Source organism: Camelus dromedarius, chromosome 23 (assembly GCF_036321535.1).
Source record: "Camelus dromedarius isolate mCamDro1 chromosome 23, mCamDro1.pat, whole genome shotgun sequence".
Classification (NCBI taxonomy): domain Eukaryota; kingdom Metazoa; phylum Chordata; class Mammalia; order Artiodactyla; family Camelidae; genus Camelus; species Camelus dromedarius.
The window spans coordinates 14,451,104-14,462,593 of record NC_087458.1 but is presented as its reverse complement, the minus strand read 5'-3'; the positions used below and the strand labels follow the sequence as shown (position 1 = coordinate 14,462,593).

The 11,490-nt window shown below is 39.0% G+C and overlaps 1 protein-coding gene across 1 annotated transcript in view; it reads left to right on the top strand.

The window, feature by feature from the left end:
• Positions 1 to 1,633: 1,633 nt before the first annotated feature.
• The window catches only part of TMCO1 (transmembrane and coiled-coil domains 1), a 40,834-nt gene continuing 30,977 nt past the window's right edge, over positions 1,634 to 11,490 (top strand). The window contains exons 1-3 of the mRNA XM_010984440.3: positions 1,634 to 1,904; positions 2,308 to 2,385; positions 8,417 to 8,476. Coding sequence (XP_010982742.1) covers positions 1,835 to 1,904; positions 2,308 to 2,385; positions 8,417 to 8,476 — 208 coding nt within the window. The 5' untranslated portion in view covers positions 1,634 to 1,834. The remainder of the gene's footprint in view (positions 1,905 to 2,307; positions 2,386 to 8,416; positions 8,477 to 11,490) is intronic.

Sequence of the window (11,490 nt, the reverse complement as noted above, 5' to 3'; positions counted from 1 at the left end):
TTTATAACATACTCTTTCTAACTTAACCTTCATAACGATTTTATGAAGCTGGTGGTGGTGTCACCATTTTATAAAAAAGGCTCAAAGCTGTTAAGCGATATGCTCAAGGACTGCTCAGTTTGCTCAATTAAATGGCAAAGTGAGAATTGAAAACCAGGTCTGACTTCAAAGGTCATGCTCTGTTGCACCTCAACATTATTCATGGGTGATACAAAGTTGAATAAAAACCACCCTATCTGAACTTCTACTCAAATCAAGGTCTAGTTCAATGTGATGAAGTTCTCCCAACTCCTCCAGAAAGACCCAGTCTTGCCTTTGTCTGTGCTCCCATAACATTTTATGAATACCTCTATTATATCTTATTATAATCTATAGCTTCCAAAGAAGTCAGGAATAGTATCTTCATCGCCTGGTCTGAAGCTTACAGTGCCCACCACTGTTTCTGACACATATTAGAAGCTCAATGTCTGTTAAAAGGAGAGAGGGTCACTGCTACTAAGACTCAAGAGAAGACAAGAAATGCACATATAACTAATAAAGGCCAAAAATAGTGTTATGAGAAAACTATAAATAATCTATGTTGGAGTTTAGGAGAAAAGAACCAACGATAGAAAGTACATGTCAAGGCGAGACAGTTCAGCCAGCTTCCAGATTTACATACACACACAGACATAATCAGTCTGGGAAAGCTGAAGAGGCTGAAACCAAGCTGCTGAGACAACTTCTTTAACCTATATAGTATTTTAAAATTTTAATGAGTTACCAGCATTTATAAACTGAACTTTAGAAATATCACAGAAAGTCAGGATTTCTGGATTTTCTTGAAAAGTGGGAAGATATTGGAAACTGGATGCTCATTCCCCGAGGGAAATTGGTTGGATGTGTGTTATCACTTGCTCCTTTCAGACAAAGTTAGTGCTCCCTTATTCCTCATAGTACCTCCCATTATTTTCTTATGCCCAGCCTGTGTAAGATTATTTGTATCTGACCACGATGTGCATTTGAGTTTAGGGCCCCTTCTCCAGACACACCACTCACTGTTCAATTACAGAACAGGTATTTAAAGCACCCGTGATTTGCCTTTCACTTGTTTAGAAAGACCGTTGCTTTCTCCAAAAGCACTGACTCCTTGAAGTCACTGCTTCAATTCCTTTCACAAGCTTTCTCTGACCACCCCCTCAACTGGGTCATTGCAGCATTCTGGTCGTACCTCTATTAAAACCCTAATCACACCGCATGTACAAGTCTCCCTCCTGTGCTAGGACGTGAGTTACTGGAAGCCAGCGGCCCACGACTCACTGATGTTCGCGTCCCCAGTCCCAGATCCGTGGCCTGGCATCGAAAGAGGCGTTCAGCAAGTATTTGCGGAAGTCAGTCTCCCCACTTTACGCAAACCTAGGCTAAACTATCTACTCGGCCATAGAGGTGGGCCTGAGGCCGAAGTGTGGACGAGTCCAAACAAGTGGATCCTGGCCGAAAAGAAGTCGCGCAGCCGCACCTCCGGGCGCAATCACTTCCCAAAACGAAGTCAACGTCGCCGATACTCGGTCTCAGCTGCTCCAGTTCCAACTCTCGCGAGATTCGGCCTGAGCGCCAGCCCATCAGCCCCGGAGACTTGCGGCTCGATTTCCGCAGGATTCTCGGGTCCAGACGGCGCGCCTGGACGAGCACTTCCGGCGCTGCGCCCAGGAAGCGGAAGTGCGACTTCCAGTCTGTCAGAGTCGGTGTGTTACTTGGTGGTCGTGAAATCTAGGAAAGTTGTTTTCGCTTCACTTTTCCTGGCTCTCGAGCGCTTCCGCCCTGGCGGGTGGGAGTGCAGAGACCGAAGCGCGAGATGAGCACCATGTTCGCGGACACGCTGCTTATCGTTTTTATCTCCGTGTGCACCGCTCTGCTTGCCGAGGGTGAGAGCGGCTGCTTTTCTGACGTTTGATCAGTCCCCGAGGGGAACGCTCCTAGGCCCGGGGTCCCTCGCGCCACCACGGGAGAGGTCGCGAGCCTTGCTTCCTTTGTTAAGGGTGGGGGCAGGGGTTTATTCTACTCCTGGGTCGGGAGAGATCGTGTGGAATCGATTGCCGAGGTTTCTTTGGTCTAGGGTAGATTTCACTTGCGTGTTTGGAGACACCTTCGTATCATGTCACAGTTTTGGTTGAAGAGTCAGTTGTTTTCACATTTGAAAAAAGTTAGCTACCGATAGATGTACAGGAAAAAGTTGAAATCCATTCTTATCCAATGGTGACCACTAATAAAGGCTGTTGTGACCGTTTCAGACATTTCCCTATTAGCGTGCTGTTTTCAATGTTTCAGGTATAACCTGGGTCCTGGTTTACAGGACAGACAAGTACAAGAGACTGAAGGCAGAAGTGGAAAAACAGAGTAAAAAATGTGAGTACGGCAACATCCTTTAGAAATAGTTTCAACACATCAAGCTCACTGAGTGCATGTTCACAGTAGATATTTTAGGAACACCAACTGATGTAAAAACTTTATAGGAATACAAAGATGAATCCGACTTGAAGTCTATTTAGAAATGTAAGACTTTTATGCAAAATGTATAATACAAACTACCGGGCTGTAAGGGACAGGAGCAGTAATTGTTATGTGGTATGGTGGTTCTAAAGAAGAGTTCCCATGCAGTTGTGAGGGGCCATGGAAGCCTTTGTGATGCAGATAGCCTTGAGTCCTTCAGGGATAGTTAGAACTTGGATAAGGAGTGAGATGGAAGGAATTCAAGGCAAAGGAAATAGCTTATGTGCAAAAATAGGGAAATTATAATGAGTAAGCTGTGTTTGGAGAACAACAGACCATTAGGATTGGTATCAACGTAAGTAGTGTCTTATGGGATAAGTCAGCTTTCAGTTGGGTGAGGTGGCTGGAGTATTTGAGGACAAGGTTAAGTATGAGTCGAGTCTGTTGTCCTTGAAATAAAACAAATTCTACAGGATACAGCTGAGGAGGCTGCTAGAGATATAATGTGAATGGTTCCTTATCGGTTTGATTTTTCAGCCTTCTCTGCTTCATAAAGATGAAATCTAGCTTTTGCATCTTCAAATTCCTCTGACTTTTTGTGTTCTATCACTTTTCTTTATGTCTTTGTAAGAGTTTGAAGTTTTCTTTCTTACAATATCCCATTTAATCCACATAGCAACCATTTGTAGTCAGTTGTATAAATATTGTTTTCTCTTTATAAAAAAGGAGAGTGAGGCTCAAAAAGGTTAAATAACATATTAATGTCACAGAGCAAAGAATTACAAACTAAGCTCAGGCCTTTTAAATTACAATTTACTGTTCCTTTACTTATTCAGTGTTGATGATGCACCTGAACATATTTAAAACCAAGCCCATTATCTCTATTTTCATAAATGTGATCCCTTTCCAGGTTTCTCTGTTTGGTGAATGGGACTTCCTTGTTTCCAGTGGTGCATGCCAGCAATCTTGCTATGCTTTATTCATTTGGCTTCCAGGATGCCACACTCTCTTGATTTTGCTCTCATCTTGCTGGTCATTCTTTTGCAATTTACTTGTTGGTTCCTATTTGTGACCTTGTGTTATTGAGGATGACCCCAAATTTGTTTTTTTCCTCTCTACTCACTCCTTTGGTGAACTCGTTTATGTGCTCTATTTGCCAGTGACCTGCAAACTTACATCCTTAGCCCTCTCTCCTTAATGCAAGGTTCATATATCCAAATATCAATTTGTTAATTCCACTGGAATGTCTCATGTACATCTCAAACCCAACCTGTCCAAATAGAATATTAGATCCTCACTTCCACTCCTCCTTTATTTGTAGCCTTCACAATCTTGGCCAGTGATAATTCTATCTTAAGTATTGTTCAGAGCATAATCCTTGTGTTACCTTGGACTCTTCTCTCACAGCCCACATCCAGTACTGATGGGCTACCTTCAGAAAAATCCAGAATCTGACCTCTTTACATCACTTCCACTGATAACTACCATAGTCCTTGCCACCATCATCCTTTGCATGAGTTATTGTAATAGCCTCCAACAAGTGTTTGGGTTTCTCTGTAGTCTGTTCTCAAGATAGCAGCCAGATTAATCCTTTTAAAAGTGCATCAGAAAAAAAAGTGTGTCAGATCATTTCCTTCCTCATAACCCTGTGATCGTGTCCCATTTTCACTCAGAGGAAAAGCCAAAGTTTTTCCAGTGGCTACAGAGCTTTCCCTGTTACGGCTTCGATATTCTTTCCCCCTCTCACTCTGCTCCACCCTCACTGACCTGCTTACTGTTCCTCACTACACATCAGCCTCACTCCTATGCTGGGACCTTTCTAATGGCTGTTCCCTCTACCTAGAATGTTCTTCTCTATGGTAAATGCTTGGCTGACCCTCATATCTTCTTCAAATCTTTGTTCAGAGCTCACCTCAGTTTATCTTAACTTGAGTACCCTGTTTAAAACTGCAGTCTGCCCACCTCCTCTACCTCTGTGCCTCATCTGTCTTGTCTTGTTCTGTGTTTTTGTTTTTTTTTTTTCCTATTCACCTGTTAGAATAAATGCTTCATTAGGACAGAATTTTTTTTTTTTATCGTCGTCATTCACTGGTGTATCCCACACACCTAGAACAGTGACTAGCACGTGATAAATGTCTAATAAATATTTGTTGATTTGAATACTTTCTTCTCTCGCCCTGTATGTGCAGTCCACTGTCAAGCTCTGATACTGTTGTTCTCCTGAAGAGTTTTCAGTCTTTATACATCTCTTCACTTCTGCCATCACCACCTAGTCTAAACTCCTATCACATTTCATTTGATCTATAATAGCATCCTCACTGGTCTATGTGCAGCCCCTCAAATTTATTCTCTACAGTTACACCTGGGGTAATTTTTCAAAACACAGATCTGATTGTGTTACTTGCCCTCCTTAAAACATGCAATTTCTTCCCATTGCTTTGGGTCCAGCATGGTCTGGTGCCTCCCTCCCTGCCCCTCTGATTACATCGATGTCATGTTTTTTCCTGCTCTCTCTTCTCTAGCCGCTCGGGCTTTTTTTCCAACCTCTGGACTAATCTTGCTTTTTCCTACTTTGGGGCTGAGTTTTTGTATCTGCTTTTGCTCTACCTGGAATAATTTTCCCTTCTTATTTTGTCCAGTAAACTCCTCCTCATTCTTCAGATCTCACAGCCTTATTTAGTCTCACCAACAGGGTGAGATCTCCTATCATGGGCATTAATTTATCCATATACTTCCCCTTAGAGAATTTGTCTTAATTGCAGTTTTATCTGTATATGATTATTATTATTCAAATAATGTCCTTTCCCCAACTAAACTATAATTTCTAGGAGGGCAAAGGCCATTGTATCTCTAGCACTTAACACACTGCCTGGCTAAGGTTCAATACTTGAGAAAAGTGTGTTGAATAGATGGAAGAATAAGTTATCTCTATAGCATCACATATATATTCTTTGTGAGGATTGTTCTATGATCATAAACTATTTAGCCAGCACACAGTGGCAGCCTTATCCACATTTCTTCATGTCACATGTATCGTGGAGTAGTCTTCTGAAATACACAACACATTTAGCTTCAAGTTTGGATGAATATTCTCATACCTTAAATTCTTAAGTGAATATGAACCTCCTCTATAGATTTTGGGCTTCTTTAGTGTCCATAAGTAATTGCCTTGTTTCTAGTTATCTATATTATAGAAATAAATTAAGTCTCCTTCACTTGACACCTAAATTCAAAGTAATATAGTTGCTAGGCAAAGCTTCCCTAATGTAATTTTTAATATAATTGCCTGATATGCTTGCTTTGAATGTAAGTATGAGGTAGGCTGATGATGATTGGAATGTCTCATGGCATTTCTTATGGTCTCAGGTCCTCCACTTTAGGTAGTCTATCAAAACTCAGTGAGCATGTGTTCTTTTCATTTATGTAATCAGTTGATGCATATGATTGCTTGCTCTATGTAGAGTTTACCATGATGAGTGCAGTACAGAATGGAGGGGCATAGATATAAATACCTGTCTTCTAGATATCTGTAATTAAATGGATAGCTGTTATATTTAGCATGGGGGATATTTAACAGGAAGAAATAAGGTAAATTCCCTCTCTGAACAGGTGTCTAGTTTGTGTGTGTGTGTGTGTGTGTGTATGTGTATATATATATGAACAGATGTCTTAATTGCAAACACATAACCCCTTCTGACATTCTCTGTTCAAAATTTGGTCAGGATCTAGGCAAGAGAAATTTGTAGGGTTTTGAGGAATGTAAAGAAATACAAATAGATTTGAATCAGAATTAGATGTAGATTTCTTTTCTTGTGCAGACCTGGTCCTAGGCATTATTTGAAGAATACTGGTATTATTATTTATTTATTTATGGGCGTTTTTTGGGAGGGAGGGAGGTAATTAGGTTTATTTATTTTTAATGAAAGTAGTAGGAATTGAAGCCAGGACCTCGTGCATGCTAAGCATGCACTCTACCACTGAGCTATACCATCTCCCTCCAATGCTGGTATTATTTAAAAATTGTCCTACTGTAGTGGGACCTTGACTTAAGATGCTTTCTCGAAGGTATCAAGTTGTTTGATTCAGGTGGTCTGTAGACTTAAGAGTGTGCTGTAAATATCAGTAAGTCTTCTTTCATTGTGTTACTTTTGTAACTTAGACTAGTGAAAGAGCACTTCAGTAAATGAGAAAGATTAAAGTCCTGTATGTAATTGGATTCTTATAATTTGAGAGCATTTATTAAGTGCAAATTATTATGAAGTATGAAATGTTTCTTTTGTTTACAGTGAAATGGGATAAAACTTCTAGAGTGAATTATAAACTGTTTGACAGCTATGGAATTCAGAATGCAGCAATACCAGGTCATGGGCAAAAATACGTTTTAGAGTAGACATCTTTTATTTTTGTCAATTCTAACATCTCCACCTCTTCTTATGGGGTGAGATTATGGTGAATAAATATTAGGAAAAAGAGTTTCTTTGCAACCTTATGAGGTTGAAAAAAATTAGATTAATTTATATTATCCCTGGAAAAGATTGATCTAGTCTCAATCCAGTGTGCTAGAAGACCAGGTTAATGTTCATAGTATCATCTTATGTTTCTGTTTTCTGGCTTTCTGGCTTTTTTTTTTTTTTTTTTTTTTGCCCTTTTTTTTTATGCAGTTATGGTTAAATGCCAAGTAGTTGTGTTATAGTCCTTCTGGGGTGGGAAAGAAATATTTTTTGTTTCTTTGGTTAATAATAATGATAAAGAAAAAAATGAATAATGATAAAGAGTAAAGCATCAACTTTTCTGTCCATTCTGTCTTCTGAAATGTTATTTCTATAACATCTTGTAGAGTTTGACTTAATTTCCTTTTATGATCTCATACTAGTAGTTCATTCTAAATTTCTCTCTTTCTCCCCCTGTGTATATTTTATCTTTTTATCTACCTGGAACAGTACTTGGTACCTAAACACCCGATGTATATATTCATGTTTTATTTTAGTGAGAACTTTACCATTTCATTTGTAACAGTGAGATTAAATAGAACTTTCCATCTCTTTGATAAAGGACTAACACCAATTAAGCTTTTAGAATTCAGGCAGCATACTTAATGTGCTAAGGAAAGATTCCTACCTGCCAGTTCTCTCTAATGCAACTTCTAGAAATAATACGTGTACTGTACTACTGGCGAGTAAAGGAAGTGTCCTAAGATAATATTAGAGCAGGTAACATAAATGAAAGTAATTTTTGATGTATTTATTGCTTGTCCATTCATAGGTGAATAAAGATAGTAAATATAAAATGAAACATGTTGCGCTATTTGGCTTCAAAAGCTTACTGTTACCTTATCATCATATTAATTCAAAAGCATCAGAAAAAGCTGGTTGTAGCTTTTTTGGCTCCCCAGGTCTTCCTACTCTGCATGTGGCTGTCGTGCCAGCTTTCTATATTATAATTGTTATTTGATTATCTGCCCTCACTAGATTTCTTTTTAGAGGGCAAGGATTGTGTTTATCTTTTTATCTACCCAGAACCGTGCCAGTTACTTTGGCAGCCAATAACTGAATGAATTCTCACCTTCTTTAGTGAGTGTGAGAATGGAACTACAGTTAATTCATCTGAGAGAACAGAATTCTGAAATTGTGCTTAGACTCTCCCTGAGGCAATCACCCTCAGGTAACAGTCTGAAAATCATCTCAGTTTTTATTATGACTTTGTGTTGACAAAATGGGTATTTGATTAATGATGCCTATGATATTACTGTTTTACATTTAGAATATTGTGTCTCCCTTTACTGTCAGCAGGTGTGGGAACAAGACCAGTGAACTTAACCACCCCCATGATCAAAGCCAGTGTGTAACTTTCTTATGTTTCTTTTGTTGGTTTAGCTGTGATAAAGCATCCTTTGTTTCTCTAGTGTAAGGCATAATTAATTTTAACTGTGTTCCTATGTTGTTTACAGTGGAAAAGAAGAAGGAAACAATAACAGAGTCAGCTGGGCGACAGCAAAAGAAGAAAATAGGTAAGATGAGTTACTGGTATACACAAAATTCAGGTTTTCTTGGGGAAAAATGAGTTCTTAGATGATGAAAACACAGTAAAGTTTTTAATAGTGCTGACTTGTGTTTGTATGGTTTATGGCTTACAGAGCACTTGCACACGTCATCTTACTCTCTCTTCACCGTTTTGTAGGACAAGTTCAAGCAGTTGTTCCTTTTGCCCTTAGCTTTGAAATTCCAGTTTTAGTAGAATGATGTTGACAGTCATGGCTTTTGAACTTGGCTGAGAGTTTTTGGCATAGTTTGTAAAGCGCATTGTTCTTCTTATCTGAGATGATTATTTCCAGTTAAGTCTGAGTTACTTGTGTTTATTGTTGCCATGGCTTCCTTACTGAGAACTGACTGGTGATGGAAATCCACTAGGGCGTAGGAAATTTTCTGCCGAGTAATTTTACCTGGTGTGAATGTCATTGTTTTTTTCGGTGTGATTTAGAATTTAATTACAGATTGTAATTCTGTTCCAAAAAGACAATTTATAAATGACTGGAATATGATTTGCATTTATACCTTATGATGCTTTCTGATTCTGAAATCAGGAAAAAATTTGTAAAACTGTGTATTTGGTTCAGCAACTAGGTGACTGCTGTTAAATCCCAGGAGAGACTCTACCAGGCTGGACTGTAGCAGTGTCCTGTTCTGGTTAAAGCTTTTCAATATAGTGTAGCAGTATCATGTTTTCTAAATGGCCCACTTATTTAGTTCCATGGCAAGATGCTACTATGCATCTAATCTGTGTGTTAGTCATTGCGGTAGGCACTGGAGAAACAAAGTAGAAGAAAATTCTGTCTTTTAAGAGAAGGAAACCAGATCAGTGCAGTGCGGTAAATACTTTTGTAGAGATACATTCTGAGTTTATAAAAGTAAAGAGAAAGAATAGTCAAACCAACCTTGGGGTCAGATTTTTCTTTAAGAGAGCGCTTTAGCTGAACCTTGGGGCTTTAGTGTGAATTAGCTAAATAAAAATGTAAATAAATAAAATTCTGGTCGGTATTTATTGAGTACTTATCGCCTGCAACACACAGGTTAACACTTTACAAATTTTTTAATTCTCTTAATTGTATGTGGTCGTGACTGGTGTTACCTCATTTTCAGAGATGAGAAAGTTGAGGTTTAAGTTAAATAACTTGCTCTGGGTCATTCAGTGTCATGAATGATTTCAGAATTGTATGTCCAGTGGTATAATGGAATTAAGTCAGTGGTAAAGAGGGGATTTGAACCTGCTCATTTATAGCTTTTGAATCCACATTTTTAAGGCTTGTATATTTTAGGCAAAGGCTAGGCATATATAAAAGCAGAGGAGGATCAAATAGCAAGGTGTGTGTCTGAAACTATAGTTTAACAAATGAAAGAAAATATGTGTAAAGTACAGGCAGACAAGGCTAGAGAAGTAAGTAGGGCCTAGTTCATAAAGGTCCTTATTAAATAAACCAAGGTAAGGAGATTAACTTGTATCCAGAAGGCTTCCCATTACCATTAAGGGATTTAGACAGAGGTTTGAAGTCAGATTTTGAGGAGGACAACTCTGGCAGTAGTTTGGAGGATAAATCAGAGTGGGGATCATTTTGGAGGTAGGGAAATTATGAGGCTTTTTAAGTATCCCAGACATAAAAATGGCAAGAACCTGAATTTAGGTGGTGGCAGTGGGAATGGAGAGGTGTTACAGATTCAGTGGATACAGAGGGGGTAGATGTAACAGGACTTGATGTTTTAGATGTAGGGTATGGAGAGAGGCATGGGTCTGGCAAGAAGCCCAGATTTCTCATTAGGAGAGGGAGTATTGGAGGAGTAACAGATTGGGCTGGGGAAGAAAAGAGAGGATGATTTCAGGTTTGAGCATGTTGGATTTGTAGTGCCTGGATGACATAGTGTGGAAAGTTTTTGTTGGATGTATGGTTTGGGGCTGGCAGAGAGATAAAGGCTCCGAATAGATTTTAGAGTCATATGCTTATAAATAGTAATTGAGTCTACGAGGTAAATGAGATCACGCAGGGAGACGATATAGAGTAAGACAAGTAAAGGGCTGAGTTGGAGAGTCTTGAGGAAACATAGAAATTTAAAGGGTCCCAGAAGAAGTGGAGCTCTGCAAATACATTGCCAGAGAAGTTGGAAAGGAATTGTGTTACAGAAGTTGAGGGGAGACTCAGGGGGCAGGAAAGGTTGGAAGGTGTGTGTTAAGTATCTCAAAGGCAAAACGAAGATAACTGGTGATTTAGCAAGAAGGCTTTCAGTAGCATAATGGGGGACAGAAGCCAGATTGTATAGATTAGGAAGATAATACTTGGTGAGGAAGTGAAGACATGGAACATGGACAGTTCTTTCAAGTGGCTTTGCTGTAAAGGATAGGGAAGATATAAACATGGGGGAGACATTACCCTCTGCCCTTAAGTTGACAACACAAAGTATCTAAACTCAAATTATCTTAACATGGATTGCAACCTTAAATTGTGTGCTCAGCAGAATGTCATCAGAAGGTAAAGAAATGATATTTATGAAGAGTTGCTTATCAAAATCTTATCAGGAAAAAGCAATCTTAACAGGCGTTACAAGACATAATATTTATTAGGAGTTGTTTGAAGGACAAACATCCTACCTATCCTATAGATTTAGAAATTTTACTCTTAAATTAAGCCAGACTATCAGAAATCTGTAAACCTAAACTTGTGTTAAGTTGGATTTCATAAAATTGCTTCTACTCTATTTTTGCCTTGACATTTGCACTGTCAGGCCTGTCATGAAAAGCTCAGCCAGATACAATTTATTGTAGTACTACTATGGAATGCTTTTGAGAACATTACCAACAACATCAGACAATACTCCTTTGATGAGAAATTATGGAAACTTTCTAGAGTTTTCAGCCTCGAGAAAAGCAGTGATTCTCATAAATAATTGATTTTTTTTTTATCTTGTTGACACTGTGTCTGAAATGATGGTTCCCCTCTCCCTGCCTCCCGCTTTGCACTGGCCGCTGTCAGATTTG